At 42.4% G+C, this 23,346-nt stretch overlaps 1 protein-coding gene across 1 annotated transcript in view; it reads right to left on the bottom strand.

Annotated features, from left to right (window-relative positions):
• LOC136881087 (ATP-binding cassette subfamily G member 4) overlaps positions 1-13,751 on the bottom strand; it is a 203,218-nt gene extending 189,467 nt beyond the window's left edge. Inside the window, exon 1 of the mRNA XM_067153706.2 lies at positions 13,484-13,751. Coding sequence (XP_067009807.2) covers positions 13,484-13,706 — 223 coding nt within the window. The 5' untranslated portion in view covers positions 13,707-13,751. The remainder of the gene's footprint in view (positions 1-13,483) is intronic.
• Between the last annotated feature and the right edge of the window lie 9,595 nt (positions 13,752-23,346).

Below are 23,346 nucleotides of genomic sequence, written 5' to 3'. Positions count from 1 at the left end.
TGGCTCAGACGGCAGCGAGCCGGCTTCTCACCGCAGGGTTCCATGGTTCATATCCCGGTCACTCCATGTGAGATTTGTGCTGGACAAAGCGGAGGCGGGACACGTTTTTCTCCGGGTACTCCGGTTTCCCCCGTCATCTTTCATTCCACCAATACTCCCCCGTATCATCATTTCATCTGTCAGTCATTAAACATTGCCCCAGAGGAGTGGGACAGACTTCGTTAGTCGGCGCATTTCCTATCCTCGCCGCTAGATAGGGGCTTCATTCATTCCATTCCTGACCCGGTCGAATGACTGCAAACAGGCTGTGGATTTTCATTTCATTTTCTTTGTTTATAACTGCTACAGGATATTAATAAATATTTTGCGGAGTGGGTGGGGTAAAGTTTCCATTCCGTACCCCAACAGGATACGGCGGGCCTCTTAGACTGTAATGAAGTCTCAGGCTACGGAGATTTGTCATGGTGACGTGATATGTGGAGAAGATGAGAGGGCTGGCGACCGTGGACTATACTAGGGACTGTTTTGGCATTCGCCTTACTGCAGGAGAATGGAAAACCACGGAAAACCATTCTCAGGAGGAGACCAGGCCCTCTCCGGCTCCTCAACGCAGAGCTGTAGAGCTATCTTAATGTACTGCGGCTATGGAGCCAAGCCATGCACTCGGGAGACGCCTGGGCTCGAACCCCACAGTCGGCTGTCCTAAGAATTTGTGTGGTTTTCCATTTTCACTACGAGAGAAAAGCCCGGTCAGTTTTATTTCATAGGTCACAACCGATCCCTTCCACCTACTTACCCGATTTCATTTACTATAATTCATTTCATCTTCAACTGTTAGCGTCAGGAAGAGCATCCGACCGTAAAACATGTCTAATTCATCTCAACTGATCCCCGATCCCGTATCAAGAAACTGGACTAAGGGATAGACACACACTTTGGATCCTTGTGATCACCTGTTATTTTCGACAAAGGTGTGGCATATTTCTCTACGAACTTTCAAAAAAAATATTCCGCGGCATGTGAATTCGAATACGCAGTGTTAACATTTCAACACGGTGTTGAGCTTTAAGCAACCTCCCGCTAGTCGACTGTTAACACTAGGTGACAAAGCTGAATCAAATGATAACGAGTTACGGTATGTGATAACTGGCGAAGGTACCAAATCAGCCATCGTATCACAGGAGGACGCCGAGGAAAACTCACTTCGTGATAACGTGAAGTGGCAGAATCAAGTAGCCAAGATAAATTACCTGAACCTTGCAATAGACACATTGTTTATCTCCAGATACTTTGGGCCGTTATCAGTACATTCCAGACTTAGTTACGGAGAATAAGATACAAAGGCTACTATGGGCCAGATCAGTTATTTCAGATTTAGAAGCTAACAGGCCATCCCTCATTCCTGTAGATAAGCAGCTGAGGAGATATCACAACGTATAACATTTACCTGAAATACGAGCTACAAGGAAGGGTGCCTCCGTTGCTCAGGCGGCAGCTCGGTTCCGTGGTTCAAATCCCGCTCACTCAATGTTAGATTTGTATTGGACAAAGCGGAGGCAGGGCAGATTTTTCTCCGGGTACTCCGGTTTTCACTGTCATCTTTCATTCCAGCAACACTCTTCAATATTTCATTTCATCTATCAGTCATTGCACCAGAGGAGGGCGACAGGCCTCAGCAGCCGACACAATTCCTATCCTCGCCGCTAGATGGGGCTTCACTTCATTCCTGACCAGGTCTAATGACTGGAAAAATGCTGTTGATTTTCATTTCAGTTACACGGAACGGACACTATGATCACAAAAACTGCCATGGTTTGAACCCCTGTTTGAGGATCTGAAACTTGCGAGTACAACCTCAGTAAAGGGCTGTGGGAAGAAAATGGGTGAAGTCCTATTATCATACAGTGCAAGCCTCAGTTGAGCTGGCGGTTATTCCCTGTGTCGTGTCTGAGCGAGTGGATGATGCAACACCCACCTGACCCATATAGCTCTCCCGGTGATATGGTCTCAGCAAATACTTTAATATGATAATACCGGACAGCTTGCTGTTTTCAGCGAGAAAGCCGATAGTGCTGCTACCTACATGGCTTGGTGTGACCAACTCTTCAAAAACATATTGCCATCTGCATGATTCTTGGCGCACTGCCGTGTTGTTTATAATGTATCAGTGTTTGTCACTAAATAATCTTACATTGCACTTATATTCCAAGAAAAGTGTTATGCGCTGAACAAATTACCCAGCAAGATAATGGGCGTGGGAAATGATAAGGACCGCAAGTATTACAAAAAGTAATGACCTTCCATCTGTGTTGAGGTTACATTCTATGCCCCTTATATTAAGAAATTCAATCAAATACCCTACTGAAATGTTAATACGACGTAAAACCAATAATATTAACAAATATGCAACTCTAGTATACTCAAGCTTGAGGGTCCATATTGTTAAACAGTGCCATAAATTTCACAATCGAAAACTTGCGGGTCTGTAGCGTAAATGGTTATCGTGGTAGTCTTGAAATTGAAAATTCAAAGCCATGAGTTTCGAATCCAGTCACCTTTTCTTTTACTGTAAGAAAATAATACTAATTTTTTTTACGTCCCACTAAGTACTTTCACGGTTTTCGGAGACGCCGAGGTGCCGGAATATAATCCCGCAGGAATTCTTTTACATGCCAGTAAATCTACCTACACGAGGCTGGCGTATTTGAGCACCTTAAAATACCACCGGACTGAGCCAGGATCGAACCTGCCAAATTGGATCAGAAGGCCATCGCATCAACCGTCTGAGCCACTCAGCCCGGCGTAAGAAAATTATTTCAGTGCATTATTGGCATAGGCTTGAGCACCAGTCCAATTAATTTAAAACGTATGGTAATTCTTCATGCATTAATTTGTGAAAGAGACTTTATGAAATTCTGGACCCTTCATCCTTGTCATGAATATCGTAGTTCACTCACGTAACCCCAATATGTGTTATATATTATGTATTTTTGTCTTCAGAGGTAAAACAGAAAATTCAAAGAACGGCAAAAGCGAGATGTCAGCGTGAGGTTGAGTTGCTCTGTAGAGTTCGGAAAGATTGGCCGTACCGAAGAAGAAGAAGAAGAAGAAGAAGAAGAAGAAGAAGAAGAAGAAGAAGAAGAAGAAAAGAAAGAAGTCAAAATAATGGACCAAACTACTGTTTCTAAATTACAGCAATTCTCTTTCCCAAAATCTTAATAAATCATGGATGTTGTTAGGTTATCTGTCCCCGTTGGCTCTTTGGCTGATTGGTTAGCTCTTCGTGCCATTTATGATACCATCATTCTTTGGAGTGTTGGACTTCTTCCATTTCCCTTCTAAAACCAAACCCCTTGGCACTCCAGCCCTTGAAGGGCCTTGGCCTACCAAGCGACCGTTGCTCAGCCTGAAGGCCTGCAGATTACGAGGTGTCGTGTGGTCAGCACGACGAATCCTCTCGGCCGTTATTCTTGGCTTTCTAGACCGGGGCCGCTATCTCACCGTCAGATAGCTCCTCAGTTCTAATCATGTAGGCTGAGTGGACTTCGAACCAGCCCTCAGGTCCAGGCAAAAATCCCTGACCTGGCCGGAAATCGAACCCGGGGCCTCCGGGTAAGAGGCAGGCACGCTACCTCTACACCACGGGGCCGGCCCATTTCCCTTCTGATTAGTGTTAATAGAGGATGGCTGGCCAGTTGTACTTCCTTTTAAAATAATCACCACCACGGAATGGTCAGCGTACTGACCTTCGGTTCTGAGGGCCCTGGTACGATTCCCGGCTAAGTCCGAGATTTTAATCGCGTCTGTTAATTCCTGTAGATCGAGGGCTACGGGTTTGTGTTCGTATTCATACGCATCTTCAAGTACATACAACACATCATGCAAAAAACAACCACAAAAACACTAGTGAGTACGGTATATAACCCTCCACATATGATTGCTGTTATGAAAGGCATCCGGCCGGAAAACTAGGCTAAGTCCATACAACATCCTGCGCTAGGTAATTGAGAAAAGGTTAGAAAGAAGAGGAGAGTGTAGTTATTAAGTATTTCCCCAGAGGCTGGGTGGATCCTCAAACAGATTCTGCTTTATAATTTTTAAGACATAGCGAAAGGCACGGCTAACATAATGCTCGTTTGGAGGTTTATGAAGGAGGAATTTCATATTTTAAAATTTCATTCTTAATTATTGTGATTACTCAATTATTTTAACTAAAATATTTCCAATGAGTGTGGTGCATTCCGCTCAGCTGTAGCATAGACAAGTATGCAGTTCACACCAACACGCTAGATGTCACCACCATCGCTGTTCGCACTCCACTCAATGCTGTTGAGATACAGCTGTCCGGTATTGGTGTATTAAAGTATTTGGTCTCAGCTAGTCTGCGATAAGCTTCCGTGGAGCGTACAGCGTGATTGCTTCTTAGACAGCAGTAATTGATCGGTAGATTACGTTTTATGGCTTCTGAATTAAGTATTGAACAGTGTCTTTTCGCGTGCTGTAGATTTTTAAATACAATGCACATCGGAATTTTGAAGAAAGGTGAGGCTGAATTGTAGAGAGTGAACTGGAATATTATCATACGTTATAACGCTTGTCTACAGCCTGAGAGAGAACATTCTCAACACTACTACAATGGGGTAATTTTTATTGTTTTTCTATCGGATTATCCTTTCATTGACGTTGACAGGTTTCCTACGGGAGTACGGAAACGGAGTGACCGTGCTCTTGTTTACCGACATGCTGCATGCAGAAATGACAGCAACACCTGTTTGAGGATCTGAAACTTGGAACATTATTCTTTTTCTACCACTTTTTCCCCACACCTGTGGGGTCGCGGGCGCGAGCTGCGTCGCACGTGTCGATTTGGCCCTGTTTTACGGCCGGATGCCCTTTCTGTCCCCAACCCTATATGGAGGGATGTAATCACTATTGCGTGTTTCTGTGGTGGTTGGTAGTGTGGTATTTTGTCTGAATATGAAGAGGAGAGATCTGAAAATTGGAACACCGCTCACAGCAATTGAGGGGAAAAATTAATAAGATCATAGGCATTCACTGGCTGGTCAGTATAACGAGTTTATCACTGCTGTCGAGTATCGGTTCTCAGATGACTGAACCACAAGCTCTCCCAGAATGATTTCACATCAAATCTACCCACGCTACTGATTGTTGCAGAACCTCGCAGTCAGTTCCGACGTTTTCTTTCTTTTCTACTGTGTGATTTATTTTATTCGTGCCTTCGTCACTGTTCTTCAAAATACTGCCCCCCCCCCCTCTTGGACAGTACGTTGCCACACAGCCCGATCAGACGCTGAATCCTTCCCGCTGCCGCTGTTAATTTGGCACTTCTTCATATGACAGTTCAGAACATCTTTCTAACGCATTCCCTTATTTCAAAATTAGGATCCTCTGTATGGATTATATCTCATATCCTGAGCCACTGCAGTGTTTATTGACTGGGATTGAAATAGCAAGGGAGCATGGCTCTGGAGATAGATCAATCCCAGATGATTCTCTGAGGTAAGTATTCTTCAAAGATAGATAGCACGTTATTTGAAACTATTCCTTTCGCGAATAATACGCAACTGCGCTGCTGCCTGACGGGCTGAGTAACCCGGGTTAGTTTTAAATCCATAGCAAGGCTTCTTTGCAGTACGAGTATGCAAATGAAATGAATGACAAGGCAGAAGACATTATAAATTAAGATGAGCAATGTAAAGTGAAGTTCGAGCGCGCTGACTGACACGTGTGATCCATAAAGCGGGAATCAAAATACTATTTCCTAAAGGACATGTCATAATGACTTGTGATGTAACTGAACAAGTATTTCGCCTAACACTTGTTCGTTAACAAGAAATCCTAATGATGTTATTCTGAATTTAATATCAGACAGTTTTCCTATGAATATAGGAATACTTCCAAGATTTGGAACAACGTACAACGAACTATGCTCTATTCTGTTTACTATTCTGTTTATATAATGATCCCAGTAATCACCGAAGGAGAGTCAATGCTTTTTATGAAAAATTCTCGTTTGTGCGCGTCATCTGGTTCTAGACCCATTTCTTCGAGGTCTTTATTGACTTTAACGTACCAGGGAATTATTGTTTTTCGTTTTGAGTTGAAATTGTTAAAAATGCATTTTGTCCAGCGAGATTTGTCCATCCGTCCTCAGTGATCGTAGAAGCAAACCCTGCGTCTGCGCATTGTGTCTCCGTGATGTTCTTTATCTTAGAGTAGATTATTTTCTTGCCTGGATTTTCTTATGTACTTACCGTTTTTTCTAATTTGGGCCAAGAATGTTGGGGAGAATCCTTGCTCTCTTTTTGCTCCAACTTACCGAATGCACATTTCTGAGAGAGGATAACGTATTCTGAAGCATGGAGAGATACCGGTTTGACGACAGTGTTATGATGAATTTTAGTATTTATATAAAAGCACATTTTATTATTATTTTAGTCCAACTAACTACTATTACGGTATCGGAGATGCCGAGGTGTCAGAAAATATCGGCATTAGGTTGGAGTGTTCGAACACCTTCGACAGCCGGGGTTAAACCCAGCAATTTGGTTCGGAAGGTCTAAGAGTCTTATGTCATGGAAACAGGCCGAAACAAGAATCGGTGACGGAAAAAATTCTCCAGATATACACACCGGCGTGGAAATTACAGTAGAGCTGCTTTAAATCAAAAGAAGTAATATATATATTTGAAAACTGATTAGCGGTCCATAAGCGAGTGTGATTGAATTGCCAGAACACTTTCGTGGGGCAGCAAACTTCCTACAAACCAATCTAGGTTAAGGTTCACTACCAACTCGTTTAAGTGAATTACTAATATTGCAGGTAAAAACAGCTTCTTAAATGTCAGAGAGAGACGTTTCCTGGTGACACGTTAACAGAATCAAAAAAGTGGTGGTGGTCCATTCATTAAAGACATGTGCATAAAATAGAAAGAACAATTTGCTTCAAACACTGACATCGTTCTCAATGTAAAACATCAACAATTAGAATGACGAAGATATTTTGTTCTCAATTACGTTTAAATATATAGCATAGCAATTTACATTTCATATTTTATTGTTAACATATATTTTTATCTGTATTTCAAACAATGTGTATTTTATGCGAGGCGTCTCCAGTATAAAGACAAATTTTACTTTTAGCAAAAAGTTTTCTTGCAAAGATAAAAGCGAGTAATCGGGTATATAACTGTAGTAGTTGAGTACTTTTCTGCACCGACTCTAGGTACGTTTCATGGCGACAATACGATTGGAAAGGGTTTTGACTGGGAAGGAAGAGCCCGTGGCCTTAAATTAAGGTATAGTCCCAGTCCTTGCTCGGTGTGACAACCATCTTCAAAGCTGTCGATTGTGGGAGTTCGAACCTACCATCTTCCGAATGCAAGCTAATAGATACACGGCCTATACCCAATTTGCTCGGAAACTCCACTTACTGAACACAATAAATACATTGTTGCTCTGGCGGTGAGCAACTATTCTCTAGCATCACAATATTCTCTTAAGTGTTCACTGTCAAGAGAGATTTGACAAGTTTATTTGATGGTGTAATAACAGCCTTAAACAGTCATTCTTCTCGGTGAATATTTAGGAAAGGACAACATGAAAGCGACTGAGGTATGAGCGATGCTAGTAATGCCAATGCTTATCCAGCCAGTACCTGCTATGAAGGGTGTGAAAATGTTGCTCATAGGGTCGGTTGGTGCATGCATTTCAATTGGCTTGACAGACTGATATGTAATAGGAACTTCTGGCTCAGTGAGGAAAGCAACGGGAAAGTACTTCCCTAGCACGCCTCTTCAGTGATGCCTAGGCCATCTAGGACGGCTAGAGGATGCAACCAGCCTTCATGCTGAGGACTGAACATACATTTTAAACTGAAGTTCTGCACGTACTTATACGTCGATTTCTAACTCCAGGGTCTTCCTGAAACCAGTACAACACATTGCGCGTGCAGGAGTTTATTTTCGTGTCGTGAATAAGAATGTCTTCCCAGAATTTCGCCACTTACAATAACGTCATCGCAGTCACGGGAAAATCCAAATAAAAACTCATGTTTCCAAGAGACAGCGTGAATAAAATAATTTTCCCTGCGTGAGCAAATGCATTGATTTTATCTTGTTATACTGGCAAAAAACAATTTAGTATTCAGCGGACTTCGCTGTTCGGTGAATTATCTATGACGAGGTATCAATGAATCCGTGAATCATTTGAGTACGTTCATACGATAAAATGATGACAACTGTTAACATCCTATAATTTGACAATTCAAGAACTCTTCCCAGCAATGATAGAGAAATAATAATAATAATAATAATAATAATAATAATAATAATAATAATAATAATATAAATAATAATAATAATAAGAAGGCCAAGAAAGAAGCCCACCGTAGCTTACAAACTGTGGGAAATGTATCAGTGGTTACGGAGTACCAGTCCTTGCATTTAGCGGTACTCTACTTGTGCAAAATTACTCAAAGTCATCTTTCTGTCCATCATCCCTGGGATGCAGTTTTCTACTACCTCCATTCAAGAATGTGCTATATTCAATACCACCACCACCACCACCACCACCACCACCAAGCAAGTAGCTGTGCGGTTTCGGTCACGTAGCTATCTGCTTGCATTCGGGAGATAGTGGATTCCAACTCCATTGTCGGCAGCCCTGAAGGTGGTTTTCCGCGGTTTCCAATTTTTACACCAGACAGATACGGAGGCTGTATCTTAAATAAGGCCACATTCGCTTCCTTTGCATTCCTAGCCCTTTCCTATCCCATCGACGCCACGTAGGCCCTAAAGCAAAACTGTAAATAATAATAATAATAATAATAATAATAATAATAATAATATATCGCAGGACGTGCAGCCCTTTCTGCAGACAACTGTTAGATGGCCACAGTTTTACGTGAACAGCGTCACATCATCTGCGGCATTGCTTTGGCTTTCGTGACCGTGCCCGCTGTCTCTCATACAAGATGCTGTACCTCTCCAGTTGGATTCATGAGGCTGAGTAAAAGCCCGTGCCAGCCTCGGTTCAGATTTTTAAGATCGTGGCACTGGCCGGGAACAGACCTGCGACCCCCAATAAGAGGCAGACACGCTACCCCTACACCATGGCAATAATAATTATTTAAAAAAAAAAAACTCACTCGCGCATTTTCTCCGCTACAAGGAAAACACAGAATCGTGGGTATGATTTTAGGCTTAAAAGACCGAAGAGGAAGTACAGATTACTTGGTTGTTCCACTCTTAGCAGCCTCTTACGATATAAAGGGGGTACAGATAATGCATCCTTTGATTGCACTACAGAGGAGATACGAGTTTCGATAAATAGAAAAAAATGAGTATCTGCTAAAGAATGATGCGGCTCATGAATTGTGAGAAAATGAAGGACAATCTAGACCTCGTAAATATTATTATTATTATTATTATTATTATTATTATTATTATTATTATTATTATTATTATTATTAGGTATTATTATTATTAGCCAGCCAAGTGGTGTAGAGGTAGCGTACCCTTCTCTTAATTCAAGGCCCTGGGTTTGTTTCCCGGCTAGTTTAGCGATTTCAATTCTTAACCGAGGTGTAGAACGGGCTTCACTTGATACGAAATGTTTTCAAGCTTTTAGTTACACGAAGAAAGCGCACAGCGAGATGTCGCAACTGGCCTAGTATGTAGGGCGTTTCTGAATTCCCATTACAGACTTTGAGGGCTTGCATTGGGGACCAAACCAATTAATTTTATCATAGGAACTTGTGTCCGTGAACATACAGTCTTCCCGCTACCCGCAAAAACCACACAGCACACTTTCACAGCTCCCGCAATTTCGGCACTCTGTCCGACTCCTGTTGCTTGTCGTCTGGGTACAATTACAGGTGGGGCTCGATGTGACGACCACCGACGTCAACACAGACACGGTACCTAAGTATCATGTTCTCGTACACACGGCCACCAATCCCTGGTCCTCCAACATCCGGCGCAGCCATAATCCGCGTCAATAGGTCCTCCTCGGATTTCACAGTGTTCTCGTAAATCAAGTTTTCATGTGACCGCACAGTTATTTGTCTAGCGGTGTCAAGTCGGGTGAACGTGCGGGCCAAGTAATCGAGCCACCACGACCTATCCACCATTGCGCAAATCTTTGGTGCAGTACTGTACGTACAGCTTACTACTGTGTTCGTAGTAAAGAATTACTGCTGTAAGATCACAAGCACAACATAGCAGGTAGAACACGTCTCCGTGCGGATCACACACGCATCTGAATGACATGGAATGTCAAGAAACCTGTAGGGGTATGAGACATCACGTCATCGTTCACTGAGGTACGCACGCCAGTCAGTGGCGCCGACGACGCGGGAGATTTGAACGTATGTTGTGGTGGTTTTTTGGGGGTAAAGGGAAGACGGTACGTTTCCGGACGCAAGTTCCTATGCTAAACTTAACCGTCTTGGTTCCCACTGCAAGGACTTAAAGTCTGTAAAGGGAATGTAGAAATACCCTGTATAGGCGAACACTGGTTGCTATGGTTACAGTGGTGTCGGGAAAATGATGACGCTGATTTCAAATAGACCGCCGGCCAAACAAAATCTATATAATAATAATAATTCGGCTCCTTGTCTTAATGGTATGTGTTAAGGCCTTCCGTTCAGAGGGTCCCGATTTAGATTCTCAATCGCGCCGGGGAATTCAACTGCCGTATTTCTTCGACTCGGGGACTGGGAATTTTGTGTTTGTCCCAATGCACTCGTCTTCATACACATAAAACAATACCAACCACTACGGAAATAGGTAATAGTAAATACATCCCTTCACATAGGGTTGACGTCAGGAAGGGCATCCGGTGGTAAAACGGGGTAAGTTCTCAGGTGGGGCCCCCTGTGGGTGGGGGCGGTAGAATAACACCCACGGTATCCCCTGCCTGTCGTAAGAAGCGACTAAAAGAGGCCCCAGGGGCTCTGAACTTTAGAGCGTGGGTTGGCGACCACGGGGCCCTTAGCTGAGTCCTAGCATTGCTTCCACTTACTTGTGCCGGGCTCCTCACTTTCATCTATCCTATCCGACCTCTCTTGGTCAACTCTTGTTCTTTTCCGATCCCGACGCTATTAGGTTTGCGAGGGCTAGGGATTCTTTCATTTTCACGCCCTTCGTGGCCCTTGTCTTCCTTTAGCCGCCATCTTCGTTCTTCGAAGTGTCGGATCCCTTCCTTTTTTCCCCTCTGATTAGTGTTATATAGAGGATGGTTGCCTAGTTGTACTTCCTCTTAAAACAATAATCACCACCTCACCGCCACCTCTCAGGTGGGGGGGGGGGGGGGACTGCACCTACGACCCCACTAGGGTGCAGAAGACGCGGAAGAGGACGATACTTTACGGATTTTCCTTGCGTTGACAGGTCGTTGTTTGGAAAGTATGAACTGTAAAATACCTAGTTTCGTACAGAATCATCACTTTGTCTACTCCTTTTCACCTCTAAATACCCTTTCTTCTCTCATTTCTATGACGTATATTATCTGTTTGTTCATATATTTTCAGTTATCAACGTCTTGCAAACCCATTAATGACGATGAGGTGATACGTTCGGCTCTCGGGCTGAATTAACAGCGTGCTGACCTTCGGTTTAAAGGGCCCCGGGGTTCGATTTAGGCACATTTGGTTAATTTCCTTGGCACGCTGACTGGGTGTCTTGACGTCAATACATACCATTTTCATATGCACGTAACACACTACACTACCAACCAAACAATACTGAATACATCCCTCGACACAGTTCGACATCCGGCCGCTAATCAGAGCCAAGTCTACATGAGCAAGAGAGCTGTTCGCACACGTGACTCCACCAGGAAAAAGAACAACTCTTAAAATACGTTGAGTATATCTTAATTTGAAAAGCCATTCTTTCAATGCTATGAGCTGTAAAGACCTCGTTGTTGGGTTATCAGTCCATAGACTGGTTTGATACATCACATCTCTCCAGGAAATTGTCTTATGCTAAGCTTTTCATTTCAATGTAATTATTACATCCTACGCTAACTCTAATGTGTGTGTCATATTTATGCCTACCCTTAAGAACTAACTGAACAAGTCCTGGCTGTCTCAAGAAATGCCCCACCACTCTCTCCCCTTCTGGTCAAATTTCGCCAAATCATTCTCCACTCACCAACTCGATTCAATATGTCTCCATTTGTGACCAGATATTCCTATCTGTAACACCACATTTCAAACTCTTCAATTCACCGTCTTTCAGCGCTAGTTACTGTCCATGTTTCACTCCCAAACAATGCTACACATCTCATTAGAGTCCTCGTATTATATATCACCGATTAACATAATAATCAGCTTCTTCTTGACTCGTGTTCACCTCTTAATGTAAATTCTTGTCCTCTCCCGGAGGCGAGTTTCATGTACGTTCAACCACACAAAAATTGGCCGTCGTAGAAATAGAATGAACATATCATGCAGGTGTCGCCCACCGGCCGTCCACAGTTTACGTATATTTTTCGAGTTTCAAGAATGTATGAAATTACATATTTTTATGATGTCCAGTTTTTCTGTGGTTGAGTGTACCTATTTATTCTGCCAATCTAAATTTCTGGCAGTACCGGTAATCGAACGCCGGGCTTTCGAGGATGGTGGCTAGATACGTTAACAGTTACACTACGGACTAAATTCCCCCTTTCTTATTCAATTTCTATGACGTACGTTGTGTGAACGTCAATTTCTTTATATATAGTTAGCAATGACTTAATAACCCATTGGATGATCATAGTGATATGTCTGGCTCCTTGGCTGAATGGTCAGCGAACTGGCCTTCTATTCAGAGGACCATGGGTTCGACGTCGGGCCGGATATTTTAACCGCGTTTGGTTCATTCCTCTGACACGGGGACTAGCTGTATTCGTCTTAATACACTTCTAGACACAACACACCACACTATCACCCACCACAGAAACACACGAGACTGAACTCACTCCTCCACATAGGGCTGCCCACAGTAAAGATACTCGGTGGTAAAAATGGGCCAAATTTCCAATAACATGGGGCAATAGCAAAAAAAAAAAAAAAAAAAAAAAAGACAGTATATTTTTCACATCTCTTCAAATGCTATAGATTTTATGAGATGACGGAATGTTATAAAATTTTAGTTGAAAAAGGGTCCTTTAATATGTCAATAATCTTAATTGTAACGTGTATGCAATGTTTATGTATATTTGTAATGTATCAACGCTCTGACACGAAATAATAATAATAATAATCATCATCATCTCCTGACATGTGACACTTAAATAACATTCCGGAACAGAATCTGAATCCACAACATTGAGTACATAAAATGAGAACCTCAATATTACTGTAGTTATGAGGAAGTGTGTTCCTGTTGCTAACCAGTACATGCGAGAACAAAAGAATTTAACTATACATACACTGCATTACATGTAAATCCTCAGATAATTAAGGTACTCACTCTTTTTTCGGCCTTCGGACACGGTGTAGGTGAGATCTGAGAAGCCGATGTCGACGGGCGGCCTCTTGGGTAGATGGGTCAGCTGTTTGGGTTGGCATGGTACGATGGTCACTTTAACGGATGACTTCCTCCTGCCAGACACAGACATAACACGACCATTATTAACATTGAGATCGGCCGCCGCATTCTTCTCCAACAGGCCTAACTCCACTGTGGACGGCATTGTGAAGATTCAACTGAGTAACAACAATCCTACACCGGCCACTGACATCCGCGTACTGCCTCTGTTCGCTCTCTGCGTCATAGCAAATACGGCCGCGGCCTTCCCCCACCACTCCGCCGCCTACCAGGGACGTACAAAGCTGCAGTAAACGAGACAAGCAAGACACTTACAAGCGTCGTGTCTGGCTCCATGGCTAAATGGTTAGCGTGCTGGCCTTTGGTCACAGGGGTCCCGGGTTCGATTCCCGGCAGGGTCAGGAATTTTAACCTTAATTGGTTAATTTCGCTGGCATGAGGGCTGGGTGTATGTGTCGTCTTCATCATCATTTCATCCTCATCACGACGCGCAGGTCGCCTACGGGTGTCAAATCAAAAGACCTGCATCTGGCGAGCCGAACATGTCCTCGGACACTCCCGGCACTAAAAGCCATACGCAATTTCATTTTTTTACAAGCGTAGTTTACACTAAAATCTAATCCAGAACATTTACGCACTCAAAATTGTCAAAATAGGCAGGCAAAATATGTCAAATAAACACTTCATATTAATGAAACGGCAATTTAAAATAATATCCATAAGTTTGAATAAGAGCATAATACACACTACCATAAGCCCTTTCCACAAAATCTGAGTGCTCTAACTCACACTCCTATCAACCAAAATAGTTTTCATTTCTGAAATAGACCGGTCCACATCAACTTATGTATTACGAGTGTATTTAAAACACAGAAGTGCAGATTACTGTTACTGAGAGATAACCTTTTAATATTTGGAAAATTTGACTTATTTTCTGGAATTCATTAGAAGGAAAAAAATGAACTGGATCGGACATTGTTTGAGGAGGGACTGTTTACTGAAACAAGGAATGGTGAAACGCAAAATAAGAAAAGGAAGGGAAAGATATAAAATGGTGGACATCAAAGGAAAGAAATAATCGAACATGAAAAACTTGGCTATGAACAGGCAAAAAGACCTGCCATAAGGCAGAATACCTGAATAAAGGAAGATATAACACGCTCAGACTTGTCACCACATGGCCAACTTGAATAGCAAATCATTTTGTAAAAAAAAAAAAAAAAAAAAAAAAAAAAAAAAAAAAAAAAAAAATGTGAAAAATGAAAACCTACAACCTGTTTTCCAGTCATTGACCGGGTCAGGGATGTAATGAATGATGCATATATAGGCTGTTAGTACGATGGGGTCGCCACTCCCAAAGTGATATATTAATGAGTGATAGATGCTATTAAGTGAGAATGGAGAGTGTTGCTGGAATGAAAGATGACAGGGAAAACCGGAGTACCCGGAGAAAAACCTGTCCCGCCTCCGCTTTGTCCAGCACAAATCTCACATGGAGTGACCGGGATTTGAACCACGGTATCCAGCGGTGAGAGGCCGACGCGCTGCCGTCTGAGCCACGGAGGCTCCTAAAAAGTGTACCATGCCAAAATAACGGGAAGATGTCTGTAGATAAATATATCAATTTATTGCTTTAAAAACAGAATCAGGCATTAAGTAAAATAAAATGCAACAAATAGTAAAACAGGCAAAATGGACAAAATAAAAATATGCCCCGCCATTCCCAAATATACCAAAACATGTTTATCTCTATATAACTCTTACAGTACAAACATCAACTCACGGGGAAAAATATAAAAATCAAAAAAGGGAAAGAAAAATCTGGACTGGAGATCCATTTAACGAACAGTTGTTCGAGGAAGTTAATCTATTCATCAAGGAAGAAGAACAATCAATCCAACTTTCAACACATTTTTTCCTCATTTTAAAGAAAAATAAATTATTAGCAAAGACAGACAGAACATGAAATTCCCATCGTTCGACTCCATGACAAAGCGTACTGCCCTTCGATTTAGAGGCCCCAGGTTCCATTTCCGTCCGGGTCAGGGATTTTAATCGCTTCTGATTGGTTCTTCTGGCCTGTCCCCCACTCTCTCCTCTCAATATTTAAACAACACACCTCACTACTAACCAGCACAGAAACACGCAAAAGTGATTACATACCTCGATATAGTCATATAGGGTTGGCGTCAGGAAGGGCATCCGGCCTTGAAATAGGGCCAAATTCACATGTGTGGAAAAAGCGGAAGAAGAATACTATGAACTTTCACATTCTAAACAATGGCTGAGAAGGAGGACAGTTACAATTTGCAGTGTGTGTAGAATTCATTTCGAACAATTTTTTCTTTTTCACATTTAATGAACGAGTGATCGGCAGAGCAGTTCGGGCCATGTAACTGTGAGCTTGCATCCAGGAGATGGTCAGTTCGAACCCCACTGTCGGCAGCCTAAAAGGTGGTTTTCCGTGCATTCCCAATTCTCAACCTTAATTGAGACCATAGTCGCTTCCTTCTCAGTCCAAGCTCTCTTCTCTCCCATCGTCACCATAACACCTGTCTGAGTCGGTGCAATAGCAACAGAATATTTCATGAAAATCATATTACTTCATATTCATATTGTTTAACATTTACAATGTTTCACAATCTCTTCTGTCGATTTCTCCACCCCCTGTAGCAGAGGCCGGCGGAACACACCCCTGCCTGCCGTAAAAGGAGAATAAAAAGGGGAACTTACGGGCTCTCAACTTGAGAGCATGGGTTGGCGACCACTGGTCCCATAGCTGAGTCTGGCATTGTTCCCACTTGTTTTGTGCCATGCTATTCAGTTTTATCTTTCCTCTCAGACCTTCCTTGTTCTTGATGATGATAATGAGGATGAGGATGCTCGTTGTTTAAAGGGGCCTAACATCCGGATCATCGACCGCTAATGGTACGAGATGATGTAATGACAATAAAAAAATTAAAATTTATCCACTGACTAGAATTTAAAAAACTATGAAAAAGAATGTGAATTTAAAATAATCAATTTCCTTATAAAATGATACAGATTGAAATAGGATAAGGCTTTGCCTTTGAAGTGATATACATATACAGCATTCAAATTATAAGTGTCCGGACTCGTTGGCTGAATGCCCAGCGTACTGGCGTTCTGTTCAGAGGGTCCCGGGTTGGATTCCCGGCCGGATCGGGGATTTTAACCTTCAGTGGTTAATTCCAATGGCCCGGAGGCTGGGTGTTTGTGCTGTCCCCTGCAACTCACACAGCACACATAACACTATCCTCCTCCACAATAACACGCAGTTACCTGCACACGGCAGACACCGCCCATCGTCATCGGAGGGTCTGCCCCACAAGGGCTGCACTCGGCTAGAAATAGCCACACGAAATTCAAAATTAAAAGTTAAAATAGCACATTAAAATACACAAAGTTTAAATAAAACAGAGTCAATATAACAAAAAGTAGTTAACTATAAAAAATGAGCAACGAGCTTTCTTTCTTTTTTTCTTACTGTCTTAATCTGCTTACCCTCCAGGGTTGGTTTTTCCCTCGGACTCAGCGAGGGATCCCACCTCTAGCACCTCAAGGGCAGTGTCCTGGAGCTTCAGACTCTGGGTCGGGGGATACAACTGGGGAGTATGACCAGTACCTCACCCAGGCGGCCTCACCTCCTATGCTGAACAGGGGCCTTGCGGGGGGATGGCAAGATTGAACGGGATAGACAAGGAAGAGGGAAGGAAGCGGCCGTGGCCTTAAGTTAGGTATCATCCCGGTATTTGCCTGGAGGAGAAGTGGGAAACCACGGAAAACCACTTCCAGGATGGCTGAGGTGGGAATCGAACCCACCTCTACTCAGTTGACCTCCCGAGGCTTAGTGGACCCCGTTCCAGCCCTCGTACCACTTTTCAAATTTCGTGACAGAGCCGGGAATCGAACCCGGGCCTCCGTCGGTGGCAGCTAATCACACTAACCACTACACCACAGAAGCGGACAGCAACGAGCTTTAAGATTCGAAATTAGCGTATGCGAATTAACTAAAATCGCATATTTTCATTTCTGAAAGCGAAAAAAAAATATATATATATATATATATATATTTGTTGTACTGTGATATTTAACAAGATTTTCTTTTAACTCCAAGTAAATAAAAATGTATAAAGCTGGACGAGACACAATTTCAAGCTCTTGAAATATACAGTAGGTCTGCATGATTCCATATTATGTATCTTTTATGTATAATATAGCATTCTTCCACCACTTACACACAGCAATGAAGTAACGATCTCAGCTGAATTGTCCCCGTAGTACTATTCCGTGTGACAGATGTGAATGAAGGAATGCAAAACGGGTAAATACCGTCTGACTTGTTCTTTGAGTCATCAGTCCACATACTGGTTTGATGCAGCTGTCCATGCCACCCTATCCTGTACTAACCTTTTCATTTCTACGTAACTATTGCATCCTACATCTGCTCTAATCTGCTTGTCATATTCATACCTTGGTCTACCCCTACCGTTCCTACCACCTACACTTCCTTCAAAAACCAACTGAACAAGTCCTGGGTGTCTTAAGATGTGTCCTATCATTCTATCTCTTCTTCTCGTCAAATTTAGCCAAATCGATCTCCTCTCACCAATTCGATTCAGTATCTCTTCATTCGTGATTCGATCTGTCCATCTCACCTTCAGCATTCTTCTGTAACACCACATTTCAAAAGCTTCTATTCTCTTTCTTTCTGAGCTAGTTATCGTCCATGTTTCACTTCCATACAATGCCACGCCCCACACAAAAGTCTTCAAAACCATCTTTCTAATTCCTATATCAATGCCTGAAGTGAGAAAATTTCTTTTCTTAAGAAAGCTCTTCCTTGCTTGTGCTAGTCTGCATTTTATGTCGTCCTTACTTTTGCCATCGTTAGTTATTTTACTACCCAAGTAACAATATTCATCTACCTCCTTTAAGACTTCATTTCCTAATCTAATATTTCCTACATCACCTGCTTTTGTTCGACTGCACTCCATTACATTTGTTTTGGACTTATTATTTTCATCTTGTACTCCTTACTCAAGACTTCATCCATACCATTCAGCAACTTCTTGAGATCTTCTGCAGTTTCAGATAAAATAACAATATCATCGGCAAATCTCAAGGTTTTGATTTCCTCTTCTTGGACTGCGATTCCCTTTCCAAATTTCTCTTTGATTTCCTTTACTGCCTGTTCTATGTAAACATTGAAAAGGAGAGGGGACAAACTGAAGCCTTGCCTCACTCCTTTCTGGATTGCTGATTCTTTTTCAAAGCCCTCAATTCTTATCACTGAGGACTGATTATTATACAGATTGTAGATCATTCTTCGTTCTCGGTATCTGATCCCTATCATCTTCAGAATCATAAATAGCTTGGTCCAATCAACATTTTCGAATGCCTTTTCTAGATCTACTAATGCCATGTACGTGGGCTTGTCCTTCTTGATTCGATCCTCTAAGATCAGACGTAAAGTCAGGATTGCTTCACGTGTTCCTACATTTCTTCTGAAGCCAAACTGATCTTCTCCCAACTCAGCTTCAACTTGTTTTTCCATTCTTCTGTAAATAATACGTGTTAAAATTTTGCAGGCATGAGATACTAAACTAATGGTGCGGTAGTTTTCACACCTGTCAGCACCGGCTTTCTTGGGAATAGGTATAACAACATTCTGCCGAAAATCGGGTGGGACTTCTCCTGTCTCATACATCTTGCACACTAAACGAAATAACCTTGCCATGCTGGTTTCTCCTAAGGCAGTCAGTAATTCAGAGGGAATGTCATCAATTCCAGATGCCTTGTTCCTATTTACGTCACTCACAGCTCTGCCAAAATCTGACCTCAAAATTGGGTCTCCCATTTCATCAGCATCAACAGCCTCTTCATGTTCCAAAACCTAATTATCTGCATCTTTACCTTGATACAACTGTTGGATATGCTCCTGCCATCTTTCTGCTTTGTCTTCTTTCCCTAGAAGTGGCTTTCCATCTGAGCTCTTAATATTCATACACCTAGATTTCCTTTCTCCAAAGGTTTCCTTGATTTTCCTGTATGCAGCATCTACCTTTCCCAGGACCATACAGCCTTCGACATCCTTGCACTTCTCCTTCAGCCATTCTTCCTTAGCTACTTTGCACTTTCTATCCACTTGATTCTTTAATCGCCTGTATTCTTTTCTGCCCTCTTCATTTCTAGCATTCTTGTATTTTCGTCATTCATCAATCAGGTCTAGTATCTCCTGAGTTATCCACTGATCCTTAGTTGATCTTTTCTTCCTTCCTAACATTTCTTCAGCAGCCCTACTGACTTCATTTTTCATGACTCTCCACTCTTCCTCTGTAGTGTTTCCTTCAGCCTTTTCATTTAGTCCTTGTGCAACATGATCCTTGAAACAATCCCTCACACTCTTTTCTTTCAACTTGTCTAGATCCTATCTTTTTGCATTCTTTCCTTTTTTCAATTTCTTCAGCTTCAGATGGCATTGCATGACCAACAAGTTGTGGTCAGAGTCCACGTCTGCTCCTGGGAAAGTTTTGCAATCCAACACCTGGTTTCTGAATCTCTGCCTAATCATAATGAAGTCTATTTGATACCTTCCAGTGTCTCCAGGTCTCGTCACGTATACAGCCGTCGTTTGTGGTGTTTGAACCAAGTACTGGCAAGGACTAAATTATGATCAGTGCAGATTCAACCAGCCGACTTCCTCTTTCGTTCCTTTGTCCCAATCCAAAATCTCCTACTGTACTACCTTCTCTTCCTTGGCCTACCACTGCATTCCAGTCTCCCATCACAATTAGATTCTCATCACCTTTTACATATTGTATTAAATCTTCCATCTCCTCACATATTCTTTCAATTTCTTCATCATCCGCTGAACTAGTAGGCATATAGACCTGCACTATTGTGGTGGGCATTGGTTTGGTGTCTATCTTGGCGACAATAATTCTTTCACTATGCTGGTCGTAGTAGCTTATCCGCTGCCCTATTTTCTTATTCATTATTAAACCAACTCCTGCATTACCCCTGTTTGATTTCGTGTTGATAATTCGGTAGTCGCCTGACCAAAAATCCTGTTCTTCCTGCCAACGTACTTCACTTATACCAACTACATCTAACTTTAGCCTATCCATCTCCCTTTTCAGATTCTCTAACCTACCACAGCGATTCAAACTTCTAACATTCCACGTTCCAACGCGCAGAATGTCAGTATCCATCTTCCTGATGATCGCCCCTTCTCGTGTAGTCCCCACCCGGAGATTCGAATGGGGGACTAGTTTACCTCCGGAATATTTTACCCGGGAGGAAGCCATCATCAGTACATCATTCATACAGAGAGAGCTGCATGTCGTCGGGAGGTAGTTACGGCTGTAGTTTCCCGTTGCTTTCAGGCCGTGTAGCAGTATCAACACAGCTAAGTCATGTTGAGTATTATTACAAGGCCGTATCAGTCAATCATCTAGACTGCCGCCCTTGCAACTACCGAAAGGCTGCTACCCCCCTTTCGATGAACCATTCGTTAGTCTAGTCTCTCAACAGATACCCGTCCGATATGGTTGCACCTGCGGCTCGGCTATTTGCTTCATTGGGACACGCAAGCTTCCCCACCGCGGCAAGGTCACATGGTTCGCAGGGGAGGACCGTCTGACTTATATATGCATTTATATGACCAATAAAACAACGTGTATAATTTGTTTATACAAAGAAACCAGGATAAAAATATGTCTTAGAAATCAAAGCACTAGTTATTACATATTAATCCAGTCACCGCAAAGAACGGCAACAACACCACGATAAGAAGGTCGGTGTTTAGAAGAATGAACAATTTGAACTAAATGTAGTTAAACGAACCTAGGAATGATGAACAGTAAGTTTGTAAAATAAGCTTTTCTGTTATGACGCTAGGTTGGGAACAACATGAAACTGCTTGCAGAGCCGAGTATCTGGATACGATCTTCAATACAGTACATGAAAGATCATCGAAATATCCTGTGTGCAAAAACCACTGAACCAGACAGCTCTGTTAGAAGAGTTGCCTACTAACGCAGAAGACGTTGGCGGAAACCGCCCATTAATATGAACTCATCTGACGTTGAGTTCTCCTCAAGAAAATCCCAGCTCATTCTAAAGTCATTACAGAGGTAGTCAATGAAACAGTTGTTGTTCCCAGAATTTCCTAAACGACCAACTGCTGGAATATATTAACTGGCTCTCACTTCAGTGCACAACATTTTTTGTTTCAATAATAATAATAATAATAATAATAATAATAATAATAATAATAATAATAATAATAATAATAATAATAATAATAATAATAATGGAGCCTCCGTGGCTCAGGTGGCAGCGCACCGACCGCTGGACACCGTGGTTCAAATCCCTGTCACTCCATGTGAGATTTGTGCTGGACAAAGCGGAGGAAGGACAGGTTTTTCTCCGTATACTCCGGTTTTCCCTTTCATCTTTCATTCCAGCAACACTCTCCATTCTCATTTCATAGCATTTATCATTCATTAATAAATCACTTTGGGAGTGGCGACCCCATCGTACTAATAGCCTATATATGCTTCATTCATTACATCCCTGACCCGGTCAATGACTGAAAAACAGGTTGTAGGTTTTCATTTTCAATAATAATAATAATAATATAAAAGCTTTAATAATTTAAGATGTTCTGTTTTAATACCACAGTCGTTTAGGTTTCGGGATAGGAATGAGGTTATCATTAGTTACGTATACTTACGTTGTGATTTGTCTCAATAACCTTATTATGTGCCCCATGAAATGGCATTATACTGTATTAAAAGATAAATTATTCGAGCTCGAACTGCAGTGAAACTTTCCGGTAATCAGTGCGACTCTGTGGCTTAAGTACTACAATGCTGTGCAAATCTTAAGGACAAATGTAACTTTCGCATGTTGTGTCACTGCCAAGTAACATAGCTCGATGAAACTTGAACCATAAATAGGTTTAACTGCTACAGTATGGTACGGTAGGCAACTGAAAGTATGCGATGAGACGAACAGAAAAGACACTTTTATAGAGAGACAATAAATTACACGTAAGTCACTGCGACTCATGATGGTCCCCTGGACGTCACAAAAGAAGGGATATGGTTCTTAAAAGGGTGTGTGATCACCACGGACAGCAATGGATGATCTTCAACGTGTTCCCACGCTGGCCACAAGATTAGTAAGGAGTTCTTGTATCAGGGCGTTCCATTCCTCAACAAGAGCGGTTGACAACTGCTGGATGGTCATTGGTGCATGTGGATGTGCTACAATACGTCTGCCCAACATGTCCCACACTTCCTCAATGAGATTTAAGCCAGGGGAATGGGCAGACCAGTCCATTCGCCGAATATCCGCTCGTTCCAAGAGCTGCTCGATGAGGTCGTGCACTGTCATCTATAAAAATGAAGTCAGGGCCGAATGCACCCCTGAAAAGACACACGTGGGGAAGGAGTACACTGTTACAATAATGTTGACCGGTGAGCGTTCCCCGTTTAAAGATTTGGAGGGTCGGTACGCTCATGCAACATTGTGCCTCCCCACACCGTAACACTTGGACCACCAAAATGATCATGTTCGACAATGCTCCTGGGTGAATTACGTGCTCCCACCTCTCGCCAGATCAGGGTACGTCTAGAATCACTACTCAGACAGGATCTGCTCTCATCTGAGAAGAGCATGCGACCCCACTCCTCGTCGGTCCAGATCTGATGCTCTTGGCGCCATAGCAAACGGTGCCGCCGATGTGCGGGTGT

The sequence above is a fragment of the Anabrus simplex genome, chromosome 9 (assembly GCF_040414725.1).
Source record: "Anabrus simplex isolate iqAnaSimp1 chromosome 9, ASM4041472v1, whole genome shotgun sequence".
Taxonomy (NCBI): Eukaryota; Metazoa; Arthropoda; class Insecta; order Orthoptera; family Tettigoniidae; genus Anabrus; species Anabrus simplex.
The sequence above is the reverse complement of the archived record's forward strand: the minus strand, read 5'-3'. Positions and strand labels throughout refer to the sequence as shown.